The sequence below is a fragment of the Neolamprologus multifasciatus genome, chromosome 14, assembly GCF_963576455.1.
Source record: "Neolamprologus multifasciatus chromosome 14, fNeoMul1.2, whole genome shotgun sequence".
NCBI lineage: Eukaryota > Metazoa > Chordata > Actinopteri > Cichliformes > Cichlidae > Neolamprologus > Neolamprologus multifasciatus.
The window spans coordinates 5,603,094-5,616,389 of NC_140452.1; the positions used below are offsets into that span (position 1 = coordinate 5,603,094).

Genomic DNA, 13,296 nt, shown 5'->3' on the forward strand with positions numbered 1-13,296 from the left:
ACAGATTTCTGCACGCCAACATCGGTTCGAGGTCACTCTCGATTTTTGAGAAAATTAAAGGATTTTAAGTGCGCCTTATAGTGTGGAAAATACGTTATACAGAAGAAAAGAATATATTGCGATATATATCGTTACCGCACATGCTTCAAATTATATCGCAGTATGAATTTTAGGCCATATCGCCCAGCCCTACTTGGGTATAAGCAAAGTGAGATTTAAAGACTCGATCAGAGGTTAATTGTCTCGATAACCTCAGTATTTTTCTGCAGTGGAGGTGGGAGCTGTCAGCTCTGCACTGCTCTCTAGGAGATAAAGCACTTCCTCATCTGCATTTTGTACTGATAATGGAAAGCAGGTCACTTGACATGTACTCTGCTTGCATAAAGGAGGGCTACACATGCAGAAAACACTCTGAAATGTCCCATAGCCGTCTCTCTGGTTTCTGTAACAGCTGCTTTGCTCTGTTTCGCTCTGGTTGTTGTCATGGATGTGTGAATCTGATTTATAGCTCTTTTGTTTTGTTAGCTTCAGGAAGCATTTTGATTTGTCTCCGAGCTGTCTGCATTCACCCACAAAGCCTTTTCTAACATAAATTCAACTTTGTTACTGCTCAGGCTAATTTATTCTTAAAATATATAGTTGAGTCTTGACACGTACTTTTCATCGCGCTGCAATTTACACATATATCAGATCTTCTTACACAACATAAGACAACATTAAATCGTTAGAAAAGTGCAGTAGATTCACCAGGGAGAAATATTATTGGTGACATTTTGATGGAAAGAAACGTAAATAAGTTATGTGTGTGTGTGCTGAGTGTGCCCGCAACTATTTGCCTGCGCTCGGTGCTGTGTTGCACATGAAACCACCTCATAATTGTTCTTACAGGAGACGGACATTCTCACGATCTCTAATGGACGCTGTAGCTATCCTGTTAATATCTGTGAATGTGTTACTTCACTGTGAATAAATCTGATATAATCTTATCTTCAGTGTGATTAAGAATCTGGATTTTTCACACATTTAGTTAAATAAATTAAATGAATCTAACATTTCCCAGAAAAGTGATAAGTGCCAGGGCTACAGCTAAGTCTTTATTCTCGATTAATCGGTTAATCTTCAAGTGCGCAACCTAAGGCGAACAGAAAACTGACTAAATCAAATGACGTGTTTTTTCCAGAAATGTTGATTACGTGGCAGATTTTTTTGCATGAAACTACATGTAGAAGCAGAGACTACGGTGCAGTGTGCTTGTATCTTTCAGTACGGCTGTTAAGTCAGCTGCTTTTGCTTTTGCTAAGAGCATCTGAGGTTCATGACTCTTTTCCTGCAGGGACTTTTCCTGAAATGCCCTTTAACAGTTCACTGAATCATCATCATCATCATCATTGTCATCATCAGCTCCTGGCAAGTTGACTACTGAGAGAAAGGGGAACTAACATGTTCTGTGCGGAAATGAGCGGTGCTGTTTTATAGAAATTTTTCTGCGGCAGTGGAAATTGAAACATCAAGTGATGCAATATGTGAATACTTTCATAATCATCTTGACCTCCCTTCTGTGATTTTTGAACAATCCCTTCAGCTTTCTGTTCAGCTGCGTTTTCTCACCACTACCACAGATAAACCAGTGAAGGATGAATCGCGGTGTGGGCTGCAATTTGTGATTTTCCAACTGGATGCAAATCATTAGACTCATTACGTCAGTGCCTGTGTGTGTGTGTGTGTGTGTGTGCGCGCACTAAATGAATCTAGCTCTTTTCGGCCGCACGAGCTGCTTTAGTGTCCTGGGACAGCAGCCTGACGGACAGACAGGCAGATGGAAGTGACGTTGGCGACATCAGCGGGATTCAGCAAAAGCAAAGTAGATGAAAATCAATGGCGACAATGACAGTGGGGTCAGGAGAGACTTGAGGAAAAGGCTGGGGAGGAAAGTGAGTGGAGAGCAGCTTAGTAAAGTTCAGTGTAAGATCGAGATGTCTCCTACAGATAACTCAAACGGACCTATGAGCCCAACACAGACCGGAGTCAGAGGTATTCATTGTGTGCTTTCTTCCAGCCTGGTGTGCTGCAATGCTAGTGTTGTTTAAAGTGTTTCCTTGAAAGTATTGTTGTTGTTTGGTGTTTCCTGGTTCACATTAAGAATGTGATTTCCCTGTAAAGAATAGGTCTAATTTGGAATAGGTCATGGGGTGCAGTCTGTTGGGATAATATCAGAGCAACAAGGCTGGATTTGCAATTATTTCTTAGAGGATGTTTCCTGTTGTAGGAAAATGTGGCTCTTTAACAGCTGGTTTTTGACAGTGCTGCCTTGTCAGAAGCAGAGCCTCCATTTGCCACGTATGCCAACATCAAATTTGGTTATCAAATCTGTTGTTGTGGAGGGTAAAAAGGTTGCCTCTTCAGTCTCATCAGGGAGCCTCCCCCTGACTCCTCCACTGCAGAGCGCCGTCCGGTCCACTGAACACACACTGAACACACAGTCACTCCCTTTTAATGGCACTGACCTTTCTGAAATCCACTGAGGATTTCTTTTTATTGAAGAGTTTACCATTGGCTTGTTATTTTTGACCAAAGCCACCTTTAAAGTGGATGTATTATGTCTATATCCAGCTCCATTTTTATTCTTGGACTTATTCTTGGTAAGAGTTGCTTTGCATGACAAAATTAATGCTTGTTTATCTTATAGTGCAGCCCCTCAATTCATCCTCTGACTGCCCTTTAGGCCATGCTTCTTCTTCGTGTTCACACCAAACACCCTAGAATCTTTTGTCAGTCATTAATTATTAAAGAAAAAAGATCATAGTTGAATTTTTAATGAAGTAAGGGTCAGCATCAACACACTTGTTTTCCCTACATCAAAAAATTCATTCAGTTTAGTTTCACTTCATACTTTTTCAAACGAGAAAACCAACATGCTCAACTCTAAATAATCCATTTAATGGGTGCTCAGCTTATAATAATAAGTGTCAGCTTATGAATGAGAACTTCAGCTCTCATACTTACACATATAAAGTATTTGCTATTACAAGGCAATAAGAAGAGACTGACAAGTCATATAAAACACCACCAGGACCTAACCTCTAATAGGCAAAGGTGGCAACAACCAACAATACATCAATGTGCAACTCCACCCACACGTACAGATCATCGAAACATGTACAAAACAACACACACCATTAACACCGCCTGAAACACATTCACAGACAAAAACAAACGCAGACTATGACAGTTCCTCATTTAGTCAGCCGGGGTACAAAGTTTGTAAATGCTATATAAATACGTGACAGAGAGCTTACGTTCTCTGTCACCACCTCTTTTCAATGACTCAGTCGCTTCAGGCTGAACACACTCAAAAGTTACAAGTTGATAAATGATGCTGTAGTCAAGAAGACAGTGTGCAGAAATCTCCTCAATCTCTGTCTTAATATGTACGAGTTACTGATGAGTCATTCCTCTTGTCCATATGTGACTGCACCTTATTTTCTTATCTGACAGCAGGTTATGTGACAGTGAAGGACCAGTAATTAACAAAGGTGTTTGTATCATGTTTTTGTGCTTGATTTGAGGGCTGTCAAACTGTCTCAGATCAGCTGTAGATGTTTTGTTTAACTTCTATATCATATCAGGTTAATAATGACTAACCTGGGGTCAGTCGAGACCTGGCATCTTCTTGCCTGACCTGTTCTCTTGCAGTCATGGTGGCATGAATGCCGGATGTTGTACTCTGCTCCTGTCCGCCAGTCATACATTTCACCATCTGTGTGTCAAACCAGCCCATGATGTAGCTCACACGCTAGTGTTGTTTGCACTGTTTGTAAGTGTTGCAGATGTTTTATATCCAGAGAGTTTGTTTTTGTCTTTTGGCGAGTTCTCTCCTGTTATTATATCATCAGAAGCCCCTTCGTCTTTGTTCTTGTTGCCAGCATACGTCTGGTTCGTCCCTCCTTATCGGTCACATTTCACTCTGATCTCAGGTCTGCCTGCATTGCTTTGACATACCAGTGAGCAGCACCTCCTCCTCCAGAGTGATTGCACTCATTCCGCTGGAAGCTGCACTCTTCTGCGAGCTCTGTCATTACTACCATCTAAGCAGTGTAATTACCAGCCTCGATGTGTGTTTGCGGTGCGCGACTCAAGCCTGCATCATGCTGGGCAAGCCGGAGTGGGTGAGCAGAGCGCGCGCGCGAGAGAGCGTGAATGGGAGAGCCAGAACAGAGGAGGTACATCCCTGAGCTAACTAATTACTGTATGTGAGTAATTAAAAAGCATTAAATGTCTGCTATTTATCTTCTGAAGTCGGTGCCAGAGACTGTGCTGGATGTGTCTGCCCTCCTCTCACTGAAGAGGAGGGAGATTAAGTCTTTTTTTTTCCTCCCATGTGCGTCTCCTTTTTTGCCTGTTTGTTCGCAATCAATGATCAATTTTATATGTTGATTTGCTTTAAAAATACTCTTTCTTTAAATACAACTGGTTCTCAAGATTCCCACCATCAGGTATACAATATATTAGCTCCTTACTGCTAATTACTTATGCATGAGGTGAAAGTGAATCTTTGTGATGGGGAGGTTTCTTCCTCACACAGCAACAGCATTTGTTTTGTCTCAGTACCATTTACTTAAGAAAAACTTGGACTTTGAGTTGAGAATTTGACGTCCTGAGAGTTTGCATTTAAGAAAATTAACGACACTACCATCAGCCTCAGCTCTCCTTTTGCTTACTCATCGGCAGCTGTTAGTACTCTCGCAGATTTACAGTATTTAAACATCAAACATGCTAACCAACAGCATGTTAGTAGCACATCTGTGACCAAGTATTGCCACACAGTGCCTGTAGCATGGCTGTAGATCACATATGCACTGCATTACCTCACAGAGGGGCACCTCAAAGGCTGAAGTCCTTACTGCTCCAGACCTTGAACTAACTACATTAGAAAGAACGCAGGTTTAAGTCACTATGATGTTGGCTTCACTCACTCTGGGAGCTCCTGTTAATGAGAATACAGCTGATGTGAACCATCTCCTTGTAAATGTGAGAAAGGACAACTTCAGAAAATGTCCCGACCTGATTCACCCGGTGTTTTCCGGAGTTTATGTGTGAGAACAGCTTTAATCAGATGTGTTTCTCACTAAGGAGCTGTGTTCTGGCAAAGGTCACTGATAAAGAAGACCGCACTCTCTACATTGCTTCTCTCATCAGGCACCTCAGACATATAATGAAGCCATTCTACCGCTCCGGCAGCTGGGGCGGATAATCTGCGATTGGGCCTCAGCGGATCACAGGACAGCCCTCTGAAAGAGGAAGGACTCTGTCAGAAAGCATGATCAGAGCAGGCGTCTTTGGGCCGGAAGTGACTGTGGTTCCGTAAAAACAAAGACATGATACATCCGCACGGCTGTATGACGATAGGGAGATTCTGTTTGCCGTGAATGAGTTTTGTTGATGTTGCCCATGTGCGTGTGTTGTGTATGAGTAATGCGGTTTTAATGCCAAAAAGGACTTGAGCTAGCTCTCATAAAAGCCATTGTGTATCATAAAAGACACTGGGACCACTGTGAGCTGCCTTTACACAATGGAAAGCTCAACGTTATGCAAATCGGACTTTGTAAAGCGATAGCCACCCCAGGAGTCGACATTTGTAGAGTTCACAAAGACACGTGTAGCTGGAGAGAGCACATTTTCTGCTCGTTCTCACTGGAAATAGTTAAACGTTTTAACTCCTGTCTTTCTGGAGCTTCCCTTGCAGCTTTGTGTGCAACAGTGTAGCGTGTCACTGCTTAAATTTTAATGCTGGACGTAATTATGCAGCGGTTCGTTGCGTTTGAGTGTGTGTTCCTGCTGTTGTTTGAATCATATTACAGATTTTAAAGCGCTTGTCTTACGAGTAAAATTGTACTGCTCCTCTCTGATTAACCATGACCATGAGTTTGGCGACTGGTGAAAGTGAGGTGAAAGCACCATGTGATGCCACGTACGGTTGAATGTGATGCAAGAAACAGGTGACAGATGAGTGGCATGTATGATGGAAGCGGGGACATGAAACCCTAGGATTTTATGAACGTTAAGTATTACAGCAGAGTAATATGGAACTCCAAAGAAGTACAAAAAATTAAATGGTGAGCAGTGGAACTTTATGGGCATATTTTATAAATGTATATATGCAGATGATGAGCTTATTCACTGCGAGGAGCCTTATATAGATAAGAGCTTTAACCTCACAATGGAGACCTAAATGGAGACTGAGATTAGACAGAAACCTGAGAATGATAAAGGAACGAGAGAAATTCTAGTGGTCTGTCTGCAGCATAGAGAATTAAGCACATTTACATTTCAGACATTAAGCTGAATATCATATTAATAATAAGTAACCCCCCACTGAGACTGCATTTTATCACATTTTCACACTTGCCAAATTCCCTGTTGGTAGCTGCAGCTCTTAAAACATTTTCCATAACCAGTGTTTTCTGTTTCATCTAAAATAGCTGTTAAATATGTGCATTCTTTGTCCAGGTAAGCAGTAGTTTGGCTACAAAATGCTGTGATAGCTGCAGGTTATCACCTAAAAAAAGCAAAGAAAGTGGGATTGTCTTGACAGCACAAGGATAATATGTCTGCCAGTGTCAATGCAGGCTGGTTTTCTGGTTTTCATGGCTCTGACAGTACATGCTGCAGAGAAGATAGAAGTCAGACAGAACAACGTCTTATAGTGAGATGAGACTGAAACTGTCCACTGCAGCCACTGTCTTCATGCTGAACTCTGCTGTCACTCCCTTTCTTTGCAACCAATCAGTATTCTACCCAGGGCAAAGTTTTGTTTGTAGCCTCTGCATTGGTTGAATTCCCACAATCCCTCTCACAGCATAGCGAGAGCTGGTCAAATGAGCACAAACAACACCATAAATCCACATCGGTCTCTTCAATACTTATATGCTGTAGTTACTTAAATGTAAGTAAATGTTCTCCAAAGCACTAAAGCGAACCTTTTAACTGTTCGTCACCCGCAGTGAAGGTTTATCGGGTTTCTGTTTAGAAAGAAAGATCCAAAGCATGTCATTTGACTATTGCCCTCCTGGTTCCAGGGCAATAGTCAAATGACTATGGGTTTGGTTTAATTCTCAGTAAATTTTCCAAGTCAGTTTTCAGTTAAATGTGAGGTTTTAAATGATTTTGAAGATTATGACATTCTGATTTCATTAACTTTTTACGCAGCGTCCCAACATTTTTCACCGCAGAGCTGTACTGCCAAGATCCCTTACTGGGTCTCTCTTTACATTTGCATATGGACCACCATGCCAGCACATTATCATTTCTTGCCGTCACGCAGTCGAGTCATAACCACATCATGAAAAAAGGAAAAAAAATAATAAATTCCTCGCCGGTCACCCTGAAGTACCAACGAAACCAAAACCAAAAACACGCAACCATGACTTCAGTCTATTGTCTGCACTCACAATGACCGAAGATCAGAATAGTCCAGTCTTCAGGTTGACAGAGTAAGCTGGACGTGACTGTTAACCTGTACATGTAACCATAAAACCTCAGAAGAGAGAAAACAGAAGTCTTTATAAGGCTAGTTCATTTTTAAGACTTGGTGCTGTGTGAGTGTTATGTTAAAACATACTGTTGTTTTTCACCAAGCAGTGCTCCAGTCTCCTCCACCCACTTTCTTGACTTTTGATATCTACTTTACCAAACCTCACCCTTTTGGCTAAAGTGTTCTTTTGCTTTCTCTCTCTCTCTTCTAAAAACTATGAACCACACAAAGTTGTTTGTTTAGTGTCGCGCTGCGGAAAGAGTAGAAACAGAGTAACTTCTTTGTGACTGTCACAGCCGTGAGTCCACATAATAGCGAACACAAATAAGTAAGTAAGTAAGTAAAATTTATTTATATAGCACATTTCACAGATAAAAATCACAAAGTGCTTTACAATAAGATCAGACATACAAGTTAAAATTAATTAAAAGCCCGTTTGTATAAAAATGTCTTCAGCTGCTTTTTAAAGGAGTCAGTAGAGTCTAGACAGCGTAAAGACAACGGCAGAGAGTCCCACAGCCTAGGTGCCAGTGCTTGAAAAGCCCGATCCCCACGTGTTTTAAACCTAATACGTGGGACCACCAGTAGCCTCTGACCTGAAGACCTAAGTGCTCGGGATGAAGCATGAGGTTTCAACAGGTCAGAGATATACTGGGGAGCTTCACCGTGCAGAGCTCTAAAAGTTACAACTAAAATTTTAAAATGAACCCTAAAATTTACAGGCAACCAATGAAGAGAAGCCAAAACTGGAGTAATGTGTGACCTCTTATTTGTACCAGTTAAAAGTCTCGCCGCTGCATTCTGTACAGACTGAAGGCGATCCAGAGCTGATTTGTTGAGACACGTAAAAAGACCGTTACAATAATCCAAACGAGAAGAAATAAAAGCATGAATAATCATCTCAAGTTCTGCCTTTGACACCAGTCTGAGTTTAGAAATGTTTCTTAAATGATAAAAACAGTTCCGGACAAGTTGTTTAGAGTGTTTCTCAAGAGACATCGAACTGTCAAATATAACACCTAAGTGTCTGAGACTCGACTGAAATGAAGGGTCTAAAAAACTGATATGCTGCCTAATTTCTGAGAGCATGTGATCAGGTGCAATAATCAAAGTTTCTGTTTTATCTGCATTTAACTGAAGGAAATTGTCATTTAACTATTGTTTGATTTCTGACAGACAATTATTTAAACAAGACAATTTATACAACTCAGAAGCTTTGAAAGAACAGTACAACTGAATGTCATCAGCATAGAGATGATAAGAAATATTATTGTAACGTCTGATAATGTGGCCTAGAGGGAGTATATACAGCAAAAAGAGAATAGGACCTAAAACAGATCCTTGAGGTACCCCAGAAGGCAGAACTGATGTTTCCGACAGCACATGATTTATACAGACAGTAAAGGATCGTTCAGATAGATACATGTTATCATTAAGTATCCAATTTGCATTTTGGAATGCCTGGAGAAATGCACACTTCAAAGAATACTCAAATCATTCTTTAAAAACAAAACAAAACAAAAAAGTTGTATATGTATATAAAAAAAATCTTGGGGACAGGGACAGGGCACGCTTTTGTTTTTTTGGTATATAAAAAAATTGGGGGTTTCATTTACTCATGCTTAAAATACAAAACAATCATCAAATGGCCCCGAATAAGAAAAGAATGCATAGACTTTTGTGTTTGTGTGCAGTCGCCCCCTCCCTCAAAGATCATTTTTGAGCCCTGCTGTAATCTATGCAGTGGGAAAATGCTTCAGTGTATTTAAACTGTCTGTGCACTCTCCCTGTTTGGATTTGTATTACTTTCTTGTCTGATAAAATTAGCTAGTGTTTGTGAGGTTTTAATCTGCAGCAGAGCGGCTGCAGCCTTCGTGTCCTGTGGGTGTGCGGCTTTCTGTGTGTTCACGCCATATGTGATAATAATATCCCTTGTCAGGCTCCTGAAGATTAGCCTGGATGGGAGAAATCCTCTGTCATATCCCCTCACCTTATTTTCTCTCTCACTCTGGCTTATCAGTCCTACGTCGTTTTACAGTTTAGTGACTCTGAGTTTTGACTCTGTGGAGAAAATATGGGTCACACAGGCTTTATGATTTAAAAATCTCCGTGTATTTTAAGGCACATTTGTCTTTGTCTTAATATTTTTCCTGATTGTATGCCTGTTGTTGTTTCTCCTCTCAGATCTGCATCAGACATCATCCAAGAAGAAGAAGAAGACGAGGAGGAGGACGGCCTGGTTCCAGATTGGATGGACCAGTGAAGTCTTTCCCACCCTCCCTGTTAAAAGCAATGTTTTTGGGAGCTGGAGGTCGTAACAGCACCTTCCCCAGCACCCCTCCCAATATGGGATGCCAGCCCCCTGCCCCCCTGCCCTGAGCTCTCCTGGGGTGTCATGAATAGCTACAGAGACAGAGGGGTAACTTGCACCTCCTCAGACCTTCTCGATGGAGGCGGAGGAGGGTTGCCCCAGCACACTCCATTTCGTCACACCCCTAACGGGCACCCGGCGCTAAGTCCCTCTGACCCGGTCGTCCAACCACGCATCTCTGTGCCCAAAATGGGTGTCCGCGCACGGATCGCAGAATGGCCTCCACGCCGTGCTCAGTCCCGGGAGTCGCTGCTCGAGAATGGGCAGATTGGCGGCAATCACTACGGCGATGACGGTTCAGTTTTATCAGTTTTGTCTGACTTCAGGCTGGTGCGGGGAGGAGTCGCCAGGTTGCCCCGGCGGAGGTCCAAGGATGTAGGAGAGTTTGGCGGTGAGAGAAGTTCTCCTTTCAGCCTGAGAGTGTTCCCACCTTTGAGAAAGCGCTCCAACAGTGAAGTGACGCTGAGCGAACAAGATGAAAATGAGGTGAGTGTGAAATCTCCCTCTAGTGTCTCTTTTACACGTGTAACTGGATTAATTGTTTTCCTTTTAGCAGTAGTCCAGATTGAGTTAAATGACTCTAACAAACCAACTTTACAATGACTGGCATCCACAAACACCAGCGACTGAATGCAGGTGATACAGCTCTGCAATCTGCTCTGTGGACATATTTACACTGTCCAAGAAAACTTTAAAAACTTAATGTTGTTACTGCGTGTTTAGTCTAAACTCCTTTCTGTTATCACAGATGCTGTGGCACATGTCTGCGGTTACAGATGATCTTCCATTAACATTTAAACAAATAGTTTATCAAGCTTTGACAGGCGGATTTAATGGTATTAACTTTTCAAGCTATGCTGAAATCACACATCTGCAGTTTTAAAATCCTGTCCTGCTTTACTTTAATGTGATTCACATTTTCATGTCACTTGCTCTGTGAATTCATGATGTTGTTATTGTGCAGGTTTATTTATTTTCAGCTGTAGTTAGTATGGGTTGACATTAGGGATGCAACGATAGCAATCTTTTTCAAACCGATACGATACCGATACTTGGATCTGAGTACTTGTCGATACTGAGTACAAAAACTGATACTTCTACCACACACACACACAAATGCAATGAATTGGAAGACAGGTTTTATTTTATTCTCTGCCGATAAAAAATAAAATCTTAATAAAAATGACCACAAAAAAATTTCAAGTGAAAAATAAGCACTTCTGTTAAATTATTGCAGAGTCTCCACATTGTAATTTAACAAAATATCACTGAACTATTGGCACTGTCTCGAGCTTTCAGAATAATAAATAAACACTTCTGTTTGGAATAAAATAAATACAAATTAGGTTTGAGAATAAATTAAACTTTTAAATTATTGCAGAGTGTCCAATTTCATATCGCAGCTCGAGTATGCTGAGAAGACGGTTCAATCCTATGTTTTCCACGACCGGCATTGGCTGGTCATCCAGAGAAATAAAATGAGTCAGAGCCTCTGTTATTTTAACTGCCCGTGAATTTTCTCTTGACATTTTTCTTCACTTTTCCAAAACCTGAGTTAAAGTTGGCTGTTCCACACTGCTGACATTTTGTTTAGCCTAGCTACAGCAGCCTCCAGTTTCTCTTTTTTAATCTGGAGCCGCCAGTCTCACTCGCCTAACCCTGTGCCTGTTTAGCGCGGGATGTCCCCCTAGTGGCCAATCTAAAAAACTACAACAGAAATGACCAGCCACCCTCTGACTAATGAAATAAGTTGGTATCGGTTCATGGCATCGGTTAACTTTTACGAGTATGAGTACACAATTTTTACAGTATCGGGCCCGATACCCGATACCAGTATCGGTATCGGTGCATCCCTAGTTGACATGCTAACCTAATGAGAATGTTGCAGATGTTTTTGGCTGTTCCTGTTACCTTCAGCCCACTCGCAGAAGAAATCCGACATCTGATAAAGACATCTTAAGAATATGTCTGTGTAGGTTCTGGCAGGTTGTCAGGATTTAAGTAAACTGACAGAAACTAAAAAGCAAACCACACATTAGAGTGAGGTCTTTAAATTACTCTCTGTCAGTCCAAAATGTACTACGGATTCACTTGGCTTTTTAATAATGTATACCAAACTGTTAATTGTAACTTAATTATAAAATCCGCAGTATAAGAAATCTAGACATTGTTCAGCCTTTTATTCTTGTTTCATTGAAGCACTGATATATATATATATTTTCTTACATTTTTTTTATTTGAGGAGTTCTCTGTGTGACTGGTTTGATTGACAGCTTTCAGATCTGTCTAAAATCTGCTCCTGGCTCGATAAAAGGCTGATGTTCTAACCACTGAGCTGTTATCACACACTGAAATTGTCTCCTCTTCTTGCATAAAGGTGGAGGCTCGAGGAGATGGCGGATTGGGGAACCGGTTCAGGGAATACGGTAGCACCTCTTCCATCGACATCCAAGGCATCCCTGACCAGAGCTTCTTTGACATGATCAGGCAGTTCCACCAGGAGAGGCCTGACCAGCGCAGCTCTGCACCCATACAACTGGGCGAGCTGCTGCGTGCTCCAGACTCGCCACCTGGACCTCTCCCCTCAGCGCCCTCACCTGGTCCCACAGGTGTGGAAGACAGAGAGACAGGAAGGAAAGACGGCACTGAGAGAGTGAGAAAGAAAAGCGGAGGGACAGAGTCGTCGCTGGGCACCTCCTCTTTGTTTCGGAAACTTCGGAGCTCCAATAGAGGGGAGCTGGATGGAGGGAAAGGAGAGACTGTTGAGGACAGGGGAACGCGAGCTGCCATCAATTCCTCCTATAAATCGTGGGTGTGTCCAAAAAGCTTTGTCCACTTTGACGCTCAGAGCATCCTGTTTGACCTCCACGAGGCAGCGGCTCAGCGTGGCTTTGTCACGCAGAGGAGAAACACGGCCACGGGAGCATCAGCAGCCTCAGTGTCTCTCTCGGTCTCCAGATCCTCAGCGAGCGTAAACGACCCCATTTACTCCAGCATCGAGGATCTGACTCTGAGCCTCGACCAGGGCTCCACCACACCTTCACTGGGTGTGGACCCTCTAGATGGCGCTGGAGCCCAGAGCTCCAGTCCACTTCTTCTCTCCTGCCCACACTTCCTCAATGAAACCGGAGGCCACGGAGAGCGCAACATCAGCTTCCTCAGCTCATCGTTAGAACGAGGAGGAGATGGAGGAGGAGGGGACGGGGGGAGGGGATGGCTGAGGAAGAGTAACGCCAGCGTGTCAGTGGTGGAGGTGGCCACTGAAGAGCAGGCTACAAGACTGGAAAGACTGAAACTGTACAGCATAGAGCATGTAGACCTGGGAGCTAGGTACTACAGAGACTACTTCCACGGAAAAGGTAGCACTGAGTCATACACAGTTAACACACTCACT

The 13,296-nt window shown here is 42.4% G+C and overlaps 1 protein-coding gene across 1 annotated transcript in view; it reads left to right on the forward strand.

The window, feature by feature from the left end:
- The window catches only part of sipa1l3 (signal-induced proliferation-associated 1 like 3), a 92,686-nt gene that overhangs the window by 47,956 nt on the left and 31,434 nt on the right, over positions 1–13,296 (forward strand). The window contains exons 3-4 of the mRNA XM_085184859.1: positions 9,716–10,388; positions 12,280–13,261. Of these exons, the coding sequence (XP_085040985.1) occupies positions 9,927–10,388; positions 12,280–13,261 (1,444 nt within the window). The 5' untranslated portion in view covers positions 9,716–9,926. The remainder of the gene's footprint in view (positions 1–9,715; positions 10,389–12,279; positions 13,262–13,296) is intronic.